The sequence below is a fragment of the Amia ocellicauda genome, chromosome 5, assembly GCF_036373705.1.
Source record: "Amia ocellicauda isolate fAmiCal2 chromosome 5, fAmiCal2.hap1, whole genome shotgun sequence".
Lineage (NCBI taxonomy): Eukaryota > Metazoa > Chordata > Actinopteri > Amiiformes > Amiidae > Amia > Amia ocellicauda.
The window spans coordinates 50,183,229-50,201,203 of NC_089854.1; the positions used below are offsets into that span (position 1 = coordinate 50,183,229).

The following is a 17,975-nucleotide window of genomic DNA, read 5'->3' on the forward strand; positions in this document are numbered from 1 at the left end:
CAAAGGCTGTGAATACTTATGTACATGTGCTTTTTTTGTTTTTTATTTTTAATAAATTTGCGAAGATTTCAAACTAACTTCTTTCACGTTGTCATTATGGGGTATTGTTTGTAGAATTTTGAGGAAAATAATGAATTTAATCAATTTTGGAATAAGGCTGTAACATAACAAAATGTGGAAAAAGTGAAGCGCTGTGAATACTTTCCGGATGCACTGTAAGTGTAGATTTCATTGTTGTGTCATTCAAGATGCAGAATGCAATTTACAGGTTTGGCCAGGCGATGGAGATAGATGTCTACGTAAGGAATGTCATGATGTGGCTGACATGTGAAGCTGTCATTTTCATTGGTGTACAGCAGCCTTGTTTTGTGTCCTATCAACTTGGCTTCATCAATTTTTACTGTTTGTAGGCTTGAGGGTTCTGTAGATATTCACTGCAGGATGTGATATGGCCTTAAGCATTGTGGCCACTGCGCCATGTCACTGTTGGTGACAAAACTCACCACAATCAAGCATAACTTTGTCAATTATTATTGTCCCATTATTGAGTTTTAGAATTTATCTTCAGTTTTTTAGGGGGGTCAGATATCATGCATTTATATACACGTTCACAGTCATTTGTTTGTGGCTGCCATGTATTTGCATGCAGTCACTTTCCTCTTGCAGATTTGATAGATTTCAGTATCTATGTAATACATGCACAGTTTCAGGGCACTGGGCTTTATAGTTCCAGAGCAGTAGCCATTTTCATATTCAGACGCGGCACATGTTAAATCCATCATTGCGGCTTAACCGTGTACCTCACAAACTTAGTACTCTGGTTTTAAGTTCAAGGCATAGGCATAATCATATATGCAGAGTTTCATGTGTGTACTGTATTCCAGTGTGCAGAAAATGTGGAAATGTGAAAAGTGGTGCACACATTTTTTTTCATTGGCTCACAGCACCCATGTTTTTCACTGGGGCAACAGCCTTTAACACCCTTGGTAGGACTCTGTACTAGTGTTATGCGTGCCAATTTGTGTCACAGTGGGTATAAGTGGCTTGGAGTAGAAGGCACCAAAGCTTGAATCAGAGAATGCTACATGGCGGACAAAGCGTGCCCCCAAGGAACTTCTGATGAACAAGCGTAGCAGTGGGGCATAAGGTATGCATGTGTAAGTTGGTTTTGGAGGAGATGATTTCTGTAGCATTTCACAATTTTGCCACCTATCGCAAAATGCCGGCAGCACCATGACACCAGCAAGTGTAGTTTTCACTGCATTTGTAGGTATAAGTGGTGTCTACAACACTTGTGATTTGCATGAAATCTCTTGCATGTATGAGCGTTTTAGGGGCATTTTAATTTTCTGGCAAAAGAAAAAAATAAGAAGAACTAGAAGTTGCATGCAACTTTTAAGGCTTCCATGCTGTATCAGTAGGTTTCAGATTTCAGCAGGCATTTGTAGTTTAAATGCATGTGTTATTAAATGTGTTATTTTCAATTTCAATCCAATGTAGCATACACTTGTGGTTTACATTTTTTGTCATTTGAAGTATATATTCAAAGTCAGTGGACTTCAATATCAATTCCTTAATTGTTTGCTTCAGTGATGTAAGGTTCAATTGTATTTTTCACTTAATTCTAGCATATAAGTGTAGATTTCATTATTGTGTCATTTAAGATGCAGAGTGCAATTTACAGGTTTGGCCACATGCTGGAGGTAGAGGTCTACATAAGGAATTTCAGTATCAGGCTGAAATGAAATGCTCTCATTTTCATTGGTGTACAGCAGCCATGTTTTGTGACCTATCAACTTGGCTTCATCAACTTTGACAGATGTTTTTTCTTAGTGTTAATCACTGAAAATGTAAATGCCGTAGGCTTGACAGTTCTGTAGATATTCACTGCTTGTTGGTTTCTTCTGGGGTCAAATTTCATGCTTTTATACATACGTGTATTTTTCATACATGCACAGTCATTTTCTTTTGGCTGCCATGTTGTTGCACACAGTCACTTGTCTCTTGCAGATGTGATAGATCGCAGTGTCTATGTAAGATGTGCAACGTTTCAGGGTTTAGGGTTCCGGAGCAGTAGCCATTTTCATATTCGTACACTGACACGTTAAATCCAACATTACGGCTTAACTGTGTACCCCACAAACTTCATTATCTGGTTTTATGTTCAAGGCATAGGCATAATTTGCACAGTTTCATGCGTGTACTGTAGTCCAGTGTGCAGGAAATGTGTGCACCACTTCAGACACATTACACATTTTTTTTTTCATTGGCTCACAACACCCATGTTTTTCACTGGGGCAACTAGCCTTTAACAACCTTGGTATCACCCTGTACTAGTGTCATGCATGCCAATTTGCATCACAGTGGGTATAAGTGGCATGGATTAGAGGGCACCAAAGCTTGAATCAGAGAATGCTACATGGCAGACAAAGCTCGCCCCCGAGGAACTTCTGATGAACAACCGTAATAGTGGGGCATAAGGTATGCATGTGTATGAAGTGGCATATGCATGTGCCATTTGGTTTTGGAGAAGAAGATTTTTGAAGCATTTTACAATTTTGCCACTAATTGCAATATGGTGGCAGCACCATGTGACCAGCATGTGTAGTTTTCACTGCATTTGTAGGTATAAGAGGTGTCTACAACACTTGCGAGTTTCGTGAGTTTTAATGTGTGTATGAGCATTTTAGGGGCATTAGAAGTTTTGGCGGAAGGGAAAAATAAAATAAAAAATAATAATAATAATATTGTCATTTTCTTGTGGCTGCCATGTTGTTGAATACAGTCACTTAAAATATGCACTTTTTACAGTTTATAGAAGAAACGTAAAATTAATTTTCATCATAAATAACAACCACAAATGAAACATTGTAAAAATAAATTAGAATAAGGGAGAATAAAGGAAAAGCATATTTTTAAACATGTTCTATACATTAGAACAAAGACCAAGGTATACGAGCAATTTCACACACAAATGGAAAAATCTGCATGTTCTATTCATTAGAGCAAATAATAAATAAGATAGTGTTAAGTGTTGGTCTAGCTTATATTAGCATTTTACACGCATCAGGTTCACAAGTCCTCCTCAGTCCTCAAAACTGCCCATCCAACAGGGGCAGGTTATAGTGCCGGAAACACAGCACAGCTGCATTTCTTTTTAAAACTGTATTTAAAAATGCCCTCAAAAGTGTAACTTATTTAATACACGTTAAATGTATTGCAATATGAATCACAGCCAAAACACGATGTAGGATTTGAAATAGTTTTATACATATAATGTATAGTTTCAGTTTTATCCAACATTGTCTGAGAGATGCGTTTTTCACTACTTTTCTTTAGATGTTCTCATTTGGAGATGTCATTAGGAGACTTTTTGTTTTCTGATATCCAGTCAACATCTTCAGCGATCAAATACAGCACAGCTTTCAAAAATACTTTGTTGGTTATGAGGGTTTTAGTAAAATATGTTTATTGGTTTATAAGTGTTTATGATTTATTGTTTTTCTCAGTGGTGAGTGTTTGTTTCACCACGACACACAGTAGTGTGTCTGCGGCTCAGTGTGGAGTCCAGCGAAAACTTAAGCACTGTTAAATAACTTAAATAACTGTTAAAAACCAATGGTAAATATTTATAAAAAATGTATTTGGCTGAAGTCTGACGAAGGATTTTATGGTAATTTGAAAAAAAAAAAAGGAGCCAATAGTTTGAGAAAATATATCTGTGCATTATCAATGGAATATGTGCCAATACAGCTATTTATGTAAAAGGCAATATCGGCCAATAATATCGGTCCTCCGATATATCTGTCTGGCCCTAATTGTGATGGATCTGGTTTCCGCAGATGCCTGCTTCATTGCCTTGTATTCAGCACTGTTTTCTGAATGTATTTTGTCACAGCACTGTATAGCTTTTGCTGAACCCAAACAACTAAACAAGTACAACTAACAATAAAACAATAAAAATCTATTTATATACTTGTTAAAGGTGAATGGATTGCCGCAATAGACATAAGACTTTGTACTGCACTGGTACCTTGGAAGCTCTAAACGACATGCAATTGTATAAAATCGTCACATGATCTCCCTCCACGACTTTCAATGCACATTCTACAGTACCAGCACTGCCTTTGGGGTGAAACCTGAAACGCTAGACTGAGAAGCTGTTAACAAAATAGAATAAGAATCTTGACATACGCAGGTACAGCATAGTATTGTGTGAGGGTCTTCATTTGACTTACGTGCATACGTCATGGTGTTGAAGTGGTTAAACATCTTGTTTGCTAACATACATGGGGATGATTGGGAGTGTAGTGTTGTCACGATACCAGAACTTTGACTGATACCGATACCAGGTTTAGTATCACAATACTCGATACCGAAACAATACTCAATACCAAAATGATACCACTACAAAACAAAACAAAAAGCCAAAGGCACAGAAAAAACACTGGGCTTTTTTCTCTCTGCCAAACACTGAACAATATACTAGTATCTTTTTAGTGACTTGATTCATTTGATTCAATTCAGTTTGGTGAATCAATTCATTTCATTCATTGATTCAGTTACTTGAACCAGTGCAGACAGAATCAGGACAGGTAAGATAGACTTGAACCGGAAAGAACGAGTCGTTCACTGCACACCACAACACCTAGGAAAAGTCTATATTTGACTGGGTTAAATTAAATACAGTTGTGACAAATATATTTAAAATCCCGGAGATAACAGTTTGAAGCATTAACATTATTTAGCCAACATGATTAATCTAATTAAATTTAATATATTGTTTGGACAAGGACGTCTGCCAAGAAATAATAAGAATAAGAATATCGTTACATAAATGTCCTACGCATAGGTGTATCTTCATTATTATTAATATTAATAATTATTATAGGTCATTTTCTGACTTGCAAGTATTAATAATAATTTGTGCAAAATATTTTGTCTATAAAACATTACAAAAAAAGACCATTGCAATTTATTATATATTTTTGTTTTATTTGGCAGACGTACCCAATGAATACGGACTGTAATACACACACACATTATGTACAGTGTATAATATTGCATAAACGTCTAATCTCATTTTCTGACAGTAGTCTATACTCGGTCTGGATGATTTAACTGACGCCATTTTGGCTCATACATCTTTTTTTTTTTTTATGCACTAAGCAGGAGGGAATTTGGAACCAGCATGGCACATACGGTCTTCAGTTTCATAGCACTCAAGGACTCATCAGGACGAACGAATCCGCCAGACTGAGAGTCAATGAGTCATTGAACGAGAGTCGATAGGCGGGTCTCCGGCTCCAGAGAGCCGCTGCTGCTCACGGTGAATCAAAAGAGCCGATTCAATGCGGATACTGATCCGATTCCCATCGTTCACCAAAATGATTTGTTCAAAAAGAACAAATCGTTTGTGAACTGCACATCACTACAATATACTGGTAAGAAAACAACACTATTAAATAACAGAATAATATATTTATTTCACAAGCATGTCATTTATTACAGAACAGAAGCATAGTTTTTTCAAGGAATTACATTTTATAATAATTGAATATGAAACGCAACAGTCAGCATGTTTTGATTGCCCAAATATTGAGCAACAAAAAAACACTTTTTTAAATTCCTTGCTAAGAAATTCCACATGCTGAAGCATTACTGTAAACTGTCACTCCTTCCTCCCCCTGTCCAATCCAAATTACATTTTGTTAATACTTTTATAGTGGACGGATTTATTTTTGTTGAGGTTAAACGAAGACCTAATTTCAGAAGTTTATTCTATCTTTTTTAGTAATCAATAAATGTTTATTTTGTACATTTTGTTTACAGTAATCATTTAAATACTATCTTGGTTACACTTATTTTATTACAAATGTCTTTAATATCAATAATACGCAAGTTATGCACCTTAAAATAACTCACTCACTGATTCAGAGAAATTTCTAGACCTTTATTCTCTCAGTCAAACGTAACAAAATCTAGTATCGTACTTTTTTATTTTTGTATTGCATTGAAAAAGTAGGCCGATCTAATTTTTCAGTATATAGTGAGTTCTTTCTTTCTACAAAAGTGGAGTTTTATAAATCCTAAGAAATCTGGTATGGATTGATTGTTTTGAAGCCTGGTGGTTCACAATGTACAGTAACAGACTTCTTTGTACTGGGCTATATTTAGTTTTAATGAAATGTTTTTGTTTTTCCAGCACACTACGTCATTGCCTAGATTCCTTTAGTCCTGTTGTGCGGTAGTTACATGCAGCTAATGGGAGTTGTCTGTGCACATCTGTTTGTGCTGCAGATGTGTGCCCCAATATTAGCATCTAGCTTGGTCTCCCCCTATTAATTCCCTTTCTCAAAAGCCTCTTAATCTGTGCAGTTTTGCATTGATTCTGTTTTGCTGCAGACTACTCTCCTGTGCATTTGAACTACAGCCTGCCAGTTGTCTCATGTCCTAATGGTCCCCTCTGCATATTAGCACCAGTCTCCCACTAAGCTATAAGGCTAAAACCTTTCAAATACACCTTTTTCCTTCCTTTAAATAATTCAAATTATCTATACAAATATATTGACTTTTTCAAGATGGCCCCTTGAATGATAATTATAGTGCTGTTCCTGAAAGACCTTGTATGTGGAATAACTCCCATGCTTATTTAATTAAAAGCCTAATAAAGCAGCTGCCAGCTCGAAGGGTCTCAGTTGCTCAGTGCTGACGTACATTGGGACAGAGCACAGTGAAAGTTGTTGTCTTTGGAACAGTGTAAAACAGCCTGCCTTTCCTCCCTTCTATACATAATTGGGAGGTTTTTTTTTAGGCCAGTTGAATATTGAAAGAAGTTGGTGAACAAATACAGCTACATTATGAAAACTTCCCAAACCTGAGGGAGGAGGTGGTGTGCAGGGGAGTGGAGTGGAGTGGAGTGGGGTGGGGTGGGGTGATTTGCCTGAATTCACATTAAAGAAGAAGGGGGAAAGAACAAGGTATTGATTTCAGAATAGTTTTTTGTGTGTAGATTGTCAGTATTGGTGTTGTAAACATCTTTTTCAAAGAGGTTTTTATTATTTTTAATTTTTTTTGTGCATTCAAGTAGCAAACAGCAGTGCATGCTGATTTTAACTCCTAATGGACGTAATGTGCTAGATAACCACTGACTGTGGTGTATCCATGCTCTGTTCTTTATTGCAATAACTGGAAATTCTGAGATTTTATTTTTATGCAGCATACATAAAGAGTCTGTTTGGAAATCAGTACTAAAATTCACCATATAAAAATTAAACTATTTTGAGTATAGGCCTACACTTGGAATGAGAATGTAGTTACAGCATACATTAACATCACCATGCTATCCTGTTCCCCTTGCACAGAAGACTGCCTTAAAGGGAAAACAAAATGACAGAAAAAAAGTTAAAGTCTATCGATTTTCTTGGTAATTAATGGCTGTTAAAAATGTATCTCTCTCAATCTTAAAAAAAATAAAAATTAACAAATAATGTGTTTAATCAAGACAATTAAATTAATAAAAGAAAATAACTCTGGAAGTTCCAACATGATTTACACTACTTCAGTAAATCGTCCCATTTTTAACAGGACAGTCACTGACAAATACTTTACTTTATTATACACTAAATAACACCACTGATCACAAAGTATAAATCAGACCAGGGTGCGTGTTTTATCAGTACAAAGCTTGTCGGCATGCAAGTTTTGATTTGACACATCTTTTTGTTTTGTGCCTGCTACACAACCTGAATTTGTTGGACCTTTTATCAGACTGAACGTGATGAAGAAATGTGTTTATCTGTCTGACGCCAGTCAGTGGGCTGTCAACATGACAAGTTGGCAATCTTTTTGGAAGGGGAATAATTGTACTTCCTCATCTTCTTCCTAATCACTTTGACTTTTTGATGGCGTACACTGTGTTGTGTGCAGCCAAAAGCCACACAGTGTGGCATGTTTGTAACGCAGATGGTGAGTGCCGCTGACCCTGCAGCTGTCAGTGTCAAACAGACACCCAGCCTCACCGCATGCCGCCTATGCATTCATAAATCACGGTTTTCCTAAATATATATTCACTCTAACAAAACTCACAAAATTGTGATGCATGTAAATCGGAGGGAACAAATCTAACTTTTGTTTTTATTGACTAAATGCTGCTCACCCCGGTGGGCTAGTAATTCATATTTGTCACTCGCCCTTTGTTCAAATTACTCGCCAGGGGCGAGCAAGCAACCTTAATTTCCAGCCCTGACCGAAAAACCGTGAAACCCAGAAAGGAGTTTTGTTTTTAATGACTAATGTCTGCCCAGAGATGAGTTTCTAAAGGTAGGCTCGTGTGGCTTATGTGCGCTTCTCTGAGAAGTGTCTAGAAGGGGGTTCTGTTTTTCATTCTTAAAACAAAAAGCAAAGTTTGGGTAGCTACTGAAGATAAACATCCCTTGTTTCCAAGGGCCAGCCGGCCAGCCAGACAGCCACAGCTCTTGGTTCATAGTTGAATTGAAGGAAACTTACTGGTGGTGTTTTTAGTCTCGGCAGAGATTACTTTTATTGCCCTAGAACCAGTTTTAATGAATGCATGGTCAATTCTCCACAGTCAAATGTATTCTTTTTATAGTCTGTGTGCGTTAGAAAAATGCTTAATTATTTGTTTTATTTACAAGTGTTGTCTCATTGAGGGCCTTATTAATAGATTTGATTAGATTGCTAAGGTTGCTTCACCTTCAAGGATAAGTGTATTACATCCATTTGTATCCTATGTTTTTTTTTTTTTTTTCCTTTTTGGCAAGTAAAGGCATAATTGTATGTTTATCAACAAAATATTTTCAGAAATAGAGAAAATACTAATGCTTTGGTCCACAAAATATTTCCTCTCAGCTGAAGAATGTTGAACTTTGATTTATGAGAACATATTCATAGCATTCATCCTGCTGTAATATAATTTGAGACGCCTGAAGCCATTTCCTTTAAACCTCACTGGTATAAAGAGCTTCAAGACTCAAGTCAGTTGAAGCTGAAATAAGTTTACTTAAACTTAGACTACATTTAAGAAAATATAGCAGTGTTGATCCAGATGCTGTGTAGGCTCTACTGATGATGGGTTATATCAAAGGAGACATGCACAAAATTGAGACCTTGCGAGTGGGTTTGAACGATTATCAAAAAAGCTAAAAATGCTTACAAGAAATATGGCATGTTACAATACATGATGTTACATTGGAGTTGGAATGTCCTGTACATTCAAAGAATGTGTTCTTAGCTGGCAGTTTATTTATATTTGTATTAAATTACTTAAACAATAAATCTAAGGCAGTCAACAAGGCAATCAGTGGAAAATGTGATTTTGTAGAAAATTATACTTCAACACATGGATTAAGCATACTAAGGAACACTACAAGTTTTTAAGGGTTAAAAATAAAATATTGATGCTTTTGGAATTTAAAAGGTCAAACATTTGCTTCCAACAACAGCAACAGATTTTTTTAGATAGGGATGTCTGCCTGGAATGCTGTGAACAGACATTATCCTGCCATTAAGGAGCAGCAAATAACATTCTTATAATCGGCGATGCATGGAAGTTGAGGATGAGGTGGGCAGGAACGATTTACTGTAAAGTGTGGAGAATTAAAAAAAAGGTGATTCAAGGACAGATCCTTTTTTTATTGCATGTCGTTTCTGGTCCAAGCCGAGTTATGGATGGAAATCAGCAGAGAAATTGACATGGCACAAGGAGGCAGAGCTAGTAAACTTCTTATCGATCCGGATTCCTGATTGCGTTCCAAAGTCAGTCATCACATAAAACATTGAAACCATATGATAGTTTTTTTTTTTTTTGTTCATATAAAATTTGCTTTGTCATTTTAGTACAGTGCAGGCAAGTTTGAAACGACTGTGTGTGTACACAGACAGGTGCCAAATGAAAGGAAAATCCAACATAAAGTAAGGTGTTGGGCCACCACGAGCCGCCAGTACAGCTTCAGTGCGCATTGGCATAGATTCTACGAGCCCCTGGAACTCTACTGGAGGGATGGAACACAAAAATCCCTATAAGTATTCAATTGGATTGAGATCTGGTGACTGCGAAGGCCATATCATATGACTCGCATCATTTTCAGACCATTCAGTGACCCCTCGTGCCCTGTGGATGGGGGCATTGTTATCCTGGAAGAGACCACCTTTATCCTATGGTGATGAAACATACCTATCCTGATGGGAGAGATCACTTAGATAAACTTTGTAATGATTTGCAGCGACCCTTAACTCTAAGGGTGGACAGTGGACCCAAACCCGGCCAGGAAAATGCCCCCCACAGCATAACAGAGCCTCCAGACCCCCTCGCTGTAGGGGTCAAGCAGTCAGGCCTGTACCATTCTCTTGGTGTACACCACACTATGCACTCGCCCACTTGTTGAGAACACTAGCCATTTGAGCAGTCTGTGACTGAAACTCCTGCCATTCATGCCCCAATAAAAACCCCTCTTTCAAAGTCACTTAGATCCTTTCCTCTTGCCATCTTGATCCAAAATCTAGGTCAACTGTATTTGTATACATGCCACAGAGCATGATAGGATGTTAATTGCTTAATTGTATCATGCAGTACACCTCTTTGGAGGCATCTGCATTCATTATGTTCCTCCACTCATTTATTCAGGTTTTTCCTGTAATTTGTCACCCATCTGTATATAGCCTATATATGTACACCGATCAGCCATAACATTATGACCACCTGCCTAATATTGTGTAGGTCCCCCTTTTGCCGCCAAAACAGCCCTGACCCGTTGAGACATGGACTCCACTAGACCTCTGAAGGTGTGCTGCGTTATCTGGCACCAAGACGTCAGCAGCAGATCCTTTAAGTCCTGTAAGTTGCGAGGTGGGACCTCCATGGATTGGACTCCAGCCCATCCCACAGGTGTTCGATTGGATTGAGATCTGTGGAATTTGGAGGCCAAGTCAACACCTTGAACTTGTTGTGTTCCTCAAACCATTCCTGAACCATTTTTGCTTTGTGGCAGGGTGCATTATCCTGCTGAAAGAGGCCAATGCCATCGGGGAGTACCGTTTCCATGAAAGGGTGTACATGGTCTGCAACAATGCTTAGGTAGGTGGTACGTGTCAAAGTAACATCCACATGAATGGCAGGACCCAAGGTTTCCCAGCAGAACATTGCCCAAAGCATCACACTGCCTCTGCCGGCTTGCCTTCTTCCCATAGTGCATCCTGGTGCCATGTGTTCTCCAGGTAAGCGACGCACACGCACCTGGCCATCCAAGTGATGTAAAAGAAAACGTGATTCATCAGACCAGGCCACTTTCTTCCATTGCTCCGTGGTCCAGTTCTGATGCTCACGTGCACATTGTAGGCGCTTTCAACAGTGGACAGGGGTCAGCATGGGCACCCGTACTGGTCTGCGGCTACGCAGCCCCATACGCAACAAACTGCGATGCACTGTGTGTTCTGACACCTTTCTATCAGAACCAGCATTAACTTTTTCAGCAATTTGAGCTACAGTAGCTCGTCTGTTGGATCGGACCAACATGGGCCAGCCTTCACTCCCCACGTGCATCAGTGAGCCTTGGCTGCCCATGACCCTGTTGCCGGTTCACCGTTTTTCCTTCCTTGGGCCACTTTTGATAGGTACTGACCACTGCAGACCAGGAACACCTCACAAGAGCTGCAGTTTTGGAGATGCTCTGACCCAGTCGTCTAGCCATCACAATTTGGCCCTTGTCAAAGTCGCTCAGATCCTTACGCTTTCCCATTTTTCCTGCTTCTAACACATCAACTTTGAGGACAAAATGTTCACTTGCTGCCTAATATATCCCACCCACTGACAGGTGCCATGATAACAAGATTATCAGTGTTATTCACTTCACCTGTTAGTGGTCATAATGTTATGGCTGATCAGTGTACAGGCAGATACTTATCCATCATGTGTTCTGCCCTCACTAAGTGTTCCCCTACAATGTTAGACAGAGCGGAAAACTCCTTCCAGAAACCACACAGGCGAGAGGGTGAAATTTGATTCAAGGGGTTTATTTGCACACCACCACACTCTTGTGCAGCAATTGAAATGAAGTAAAACTGAAATAAACTAATACAAACATATGCTGTAATACATTGTCTGAAAATGCTTAAAGTTACACAGGATAACGGCATGTAATACTAAATTACCCTGTAAATAGTTATCTTAAATGTAAACTATTTTGTATAAATGAATACTATGTAGACTAGCACAAACACTATTAACACGCGTTTCTCAAATACAATCGATTACGGAGTGATGGTAAACTCAGAGCGATAGAAATGTAATTAGCATGTACGTGAAAAAGCGGCTATAGTAGCCTAGTAGAAAACTGTGGTAGAAGTTGTAAACCACAACAGAAACACTAAGATAATAACTATTTTAACATGAATACTTACAGACAATGCCTTCTAACAGCAAATACAAAGGTTAAATGGGATTTTATCAGGAATGATTGTATAGCTTTCCTTTACCACAGTGGAAATGAAAACAAACAATATGGCTTCCACTAACTGTCAAAAGGAATGGTTACTATAGAAACCAATACTAATACATTGGCAGAATGCAGGAAGGGAAAAACACCACTATGTGGCTCCAATTCAATTAACTGGAGCCAGAACATCATGCAATACCATCAGGGAGGCATCTGATTGGCCCCAAATTTATTCTGCAGCATGACAACAACCCTAGACATACAGTGAAAGTCATTAAGAACTATCTTTAGTGTAAAGAACAAGGAGTCCTGGAAGTGATGGTATGGCCCCAGCACAGCCCTGATCTCAACATCGAGTCTGTCTGGGATTACATGAAGAAAGAGAAGCAACTCAGGCTGCCTAAATCCACAGAACTGTGGTTAGTTCTCCAAGATGTTTGGGCCAACCTACCTGCCGAGTTCCTTCAAAAACTGTGTGCAAGTGTACCTAGAAGAATTGATGTTGTTTTGAAGGCAAAGGGTGGTCACACCAAATATTGATTTGATGTAGATTTTTCTTCTGTTCACTCACTTTGCATTTTGTTTATTGATAAATATAATCTTTTAACATGTCTATTTTTGAAAGCATTCTTACTTAAGAGCATTCACACCTGCCTAAAATGTTTGCACAGTACTGTATGTGTGTGTGTGTATATATAAGTTCAAGTAAAATTCAGGTATGTAAATATAATCTAAATTTAACAGTGTATATATGATACAGATTTATTTTTCCTTATGTACAATGTTGGCACAAGAGATGCCCTCTTTCCCATCTGTCATTCTGAATGTGCCACGTTTTTCAAGATGCATTGTAGCAGCAGCCTTTTGGGTGTCTGGTCTCTGTTCTTTCTTATCTGTCATGCTATAGGAGTAGTTATTCATCTTCCTCTGCAATTTTGGTGTAGAATTAGCCTCAGTACTGGGGCAATAGGTCTATCTTGTACTCCCCACTGAGATGCATTGTAGCACTGATCCTGGGTAATCCAAGTCACTTCTCGTTTGTATTCATGAATTACTTTTCACAGTAATACAATGGAGGTTAATGACTAAGGCATCTTCTCAATCATTGGGGATTGCAGTCAGTTTGGGGGTTTGCACGAGGAGTGTGCGGTTTCGTCTTGAGGTGGAGCTCAAAATGCCTGCAGTTGGCTGTGGGTCAAGTTGGGCCTAGACTCTAGCTTGGAACAGCTGGAAATCAAGATGAGTGGTATTACAATGCGGGCATGTCTCTACACAAAACCTGTTTGAATTGAAGAGGATAGTGCATAAGCTCAGACTGAAGGATCCTTATATCCTGATCTTGTCAGACCTCAGAGGTTAAATAAGCAAGGCTGGAAATGCTCAGGTCTTGGAGAGGGAGAGCCTCTGAAAGCAGGGCTCTCAAAGGAGGATGAAGGACAGTGTTATCTTTTGGCATTTTGCTCTTGATTTAGAGAGAGGGTTACACACATAACGGTTAAATTAAATCAAACAAATGGAAAGAAAACAAAAATAATAATTGTGAATGTGTGTGTCTTTGTTCCCCTCTATGTGTTGTGGGGGTTGATTGTTTTTCAGAAAAATGCCTGGACAACTTATAGTTCTAGTTCAGTAGTATTGTGATATTTGGACAAATGTAGTGGTATGAAACTACTGGCTGTTTGAAATATTGATGTTTTTGGTGCCAAGTGAACTGGCAGTAGCAAGCTAATGGCATGATTGAGTGTCAAATATTCCAGGACTTGTGTCTACTTGTGTTAGTGCTGGTGAGTGTTCAGCAGGTGTTTGCAGGTGTCACCTGATGCTACTGCTGGCCAGTATAATTGTAGAGAAAAGGCTCTTGTTTGCACCCCAGCCTGCAACACTCAGGGGAAGGCCTGCATTTCTGTCTGCCTCATTTTCACCTTGCTGGAGCCCAGAGGTATACAGTGTGTGTAACTTATGTACAGTCACCTCCAAACTTATTGGCACCCTTGACAAAGATGAGGAAAAGAGCCTGTACAAAATAAGTACTGGTTAGGAACTATATGCTAAATGTCCAACTTGTGGCATATATAGTACTTTCAGTGATTCAAGGGAATCAACTAAAATAACACAATGGCACTGAGCCTTTTTCCATCTTTTTGGAGATTGGAGAACACATTAGGCGCGTTTACACAGGCATTTCTGATCCGGATCAAATGTATCGGAACATTTGATCACGATCAGTGGTGTTGCGTTTAGACTGCCATTTGATCAGGATCAACTTTGAGCCGCCACAGGGGTCCTCGCATGTGCACTAGCACACAAGTACAAACTTCATTATATGCATTTATTAAATTAGTCCTTTATAATACGGCTATATCAAAAATTGTTGTTTTACCTCGTTGCGAATTATTCTAACAAGTAAAACCAACGCTCTTGTGTATTTTATCTAAACCAAAGCATTTTAAATATACAAATATGTTTTGCTAACATAATACAAATCAGTTTTAACAGCCAAAGCATTTTACATTAAAATACAATTTAAGCTAACATAAAGTAACAAGCCATTTAGTGTTAATTATAACAATATTTTATTTATAATACGGGAAGTAGATCTCTTATCTGCGCCACTGGTGCAGGTCTGCCTCTCTTTAAACAACCGCAGACGCACTAGCTTGTAAGTACAAAATGAATGATGCGTATATATTAATTTAGTCTTTTAGAATACAGGGCTGTATCGAAAATTGTATTTATCTCGTTACAAATTATAACAAGTAAACCCAACGCACTTGCATATTTTTTCACAACCAAAGCATTGAAAATAAAAATATAATTATTTTTGCTAACATAAAATAACAACCCAGCTAACACACAATGTTGCCACAACGTTGTAGCAACTTAGTTTCCGTTGTGGCAGTGCTGTGTGTTAGCTGGGTTGTTATTTTATGTTCATTTTAAACACCATTGTATTTATAATACGGGCAGTAGGGACGTGTTCTCCTATCTGCTCCACTGATGTGAAGGCTGTCTGTCTCCCCTGTCTGCTCCCCTGTCTCTAAAACACGCTGCCGCAGTGCATACCAGAACTTGAGCCAGTCAAGCGTTAACACTGCCAGGATGAAATGCTACCGATGCATTCGATCTGGATCTGTACCATCTCCCCGACAGGTACATTTGATCCGAGCATTTTATCTGGATCAGAAATGGCAGTGTAAATGCGCCTATTGGAAGGGATCTTAGGCCATTTCTCTGTACATGATTTTTCCAGATCCTTGATATCCTTCAATCTGCGCTTATGGACTATGCTCTTCAATTCAGGTTTTCAGTGGGATTCGAGTCCAAAGACTGAGATGGCCATTGCAATATGTTGATTTTGTGGTCAATTAACAGTTTCTTTGTGGATTTTGATGTGTGCTTGGGGTCATTGTCTTGGTGCAAGGTCCACTTGTGGCCAAGTTTCAGCCTCCTGGCAGAGGTAACCTGGTTTTTGGCTAAAATATCCTGGTACTTGGTAGAGCTCATTATGCCATTGACCTTAATAAGGGCACGAGGACCAGTGTAAGCAAAACAGCCCCATAACATATTATGATTTTAAAGTGAGCCAGAAAACATCCTGTACTTCAGCCCTCCTGTCCCTGGATTTGGAACCAGGATTTCACACCTACACATCCACACAAGCAGACAGCAGCCTGACCCCTTCTCCTGCAGTCTTCCCATAATGCAATGCATCCTTGTGTAGCTTTGAAAATGACAACTATGTGCTTCCTCCTAGGTCATAGCAAGACGGAAGGAAGTCTCTGGCAAGGTTAAGGTTCTTCTTCACTGGACACCCGAGAACATGTGAGTATCGATGATGTCCTCCCATCTAGACTGACGGCAGAAAAACTGACCTTATCACATTCCAAATGTCACTGGCGTTTACTACTGATTAGCAGCAGGGCCTCCTCTGTCTCTAGGGTGTTTTGTAAGTGGGGTTGCTGAGTTGGAAATTATTTTCACAGGCATTTTGTTAAAGACTATGTGACTGGCATTAATATATTTTATTAACTGGGTTGACCTGCACTGCCTTAGTCTGAGACTTGCTCCAATTGCCTTTTTTGTTTCTGCTGAGGAGAATCTTAAAGGGAAGCTATGATGGCTAGTCTGCTAAATGCAAATTTGTATAGTACAGTTTAAGCTTAAATTTCCCCCATAGGTTCTCCCCTTAAATGACCCTTATGCTATTAAATTGTTGCATAACACTACTTCAACATATTGGAAGTCAATAGGGCCAGTTAAGTGAAAACCTGCTACATTGAATTGTTAGGTTTTTCAGGTGTCTACTGGCCAGATATATTCTATAGCCCTGAACAGTTTCCTATTGTTTCCACAATGAGGATATCCTGTTACTAATTCCTTCCTTCCATCCACCACTAAGCAAATAGGTTTACTTTCTTACTTCCTTTCTAGGTATGCTAATGTTTGAAATAGACTGAAACTTCTCGATTTAATTTCCATTGCCCATTCCCCAGGCCAGCTGGACGATGGATTTTACTTCTCTTCTCCAGGAGCAAATCCCGGACTGAGTGGATTAATCTACAGTCTCTTCTGTAACAACATTAAATCCATCTTTAATGTTATTTCAGAAGAGAGTCTGGTCCTAGTTTAACTCTTGCTGGACATAAGACAGCATTGCAAAAATCATTGTCTTCTTTCTTGGCCATATTCCAGAAGAGTAAAAACACAGCAACAATGTCAACATATGAACCCTGTAATGTAATTCCAATGTATAATTTAGGTTATCTAGTATAAATATTGCTCCATAACAGGTAGACAATTCCACAACTCCTGGTCTAGGTTTCTGCAGGTTTTCTATGTATCTTTCTAATCTTTCAATTAGAAACTGATTAAGACCTGGTATAAACTGGTGATTTGACTTCTTTGCCTGATAGTGACTCCAATAATTTAAGTCTAATATAATTTAAATCTAATTTAATTTAAGATGGAAAGGAAAACAGAAACCTCTGTGGCCTTCGAGGACTGAAATTGTCTACCCCTTTCTGTAAAATCTACCTAAATATAACGGCAAGACCCTTATTTCCTTCATCTTCATCTCCTATTACATCTCACCATAACCCGAGTCCTGTCCTCCGCCAAGGTTAAAGATCAATTGGTACAAGTTTCAGTTTAATATCGTCAACTTAGTTGGCATGATGTACAGGATATGCCAGAAAAGTTTTTCCATGTAACTTGAGGACCAAATGCTTCAGGGGGAAACATATATGACCATAATGCAAATTAAAGGAATTAATAACTAGAGAAAAATACTGGAATTGCTCTGCAACTAATATGAACCATATTGTTCTCTCCTGATTTACCTGAATGGGACTGGTGGTGAGAGGAGACCACCCAGATTAGGGGCTACAGTAGCAAATTCAACATCAATTCTTTGCCATGTTTCTCAGGAAACATTGTGTTGAGTTACAGGGTGGTTATATAATGCAAGTTTCACTTCAGACAGGGGGAAAAGCTTTGAAGCAGATCACATAATCTGACCTAACT

The 17,975-nt window shown here is 38.7% G+C and overlaps 1 protein-coding gene across 11 annotated transcripts in view; it reads left to right on the forward strand.

Moving 5' to 3' along the window:
• The window catches only part of aebp2 (AE binding protein 2), a 67,441-nt gene that overhangs the window by 35,670 nt on the left and 13,796 nt on the right, over positions 1 to 17,975 (forward strand). For all 11 annotated transcript variants that reach the window (XM_066705590.1, XM_066705587.1, XM_066705588.1 and 8 more), the window contains exon 6: positions 16,207 to 16,274. In XM_066705590.1, the coding sequence (XP_066561687.1) occupies positions 16,207 to 16,274 (68 nt within the window). The remainder of the gene's footprint in view (positions 1 to 16,206; positions 16,275 to 17,975) is intronic.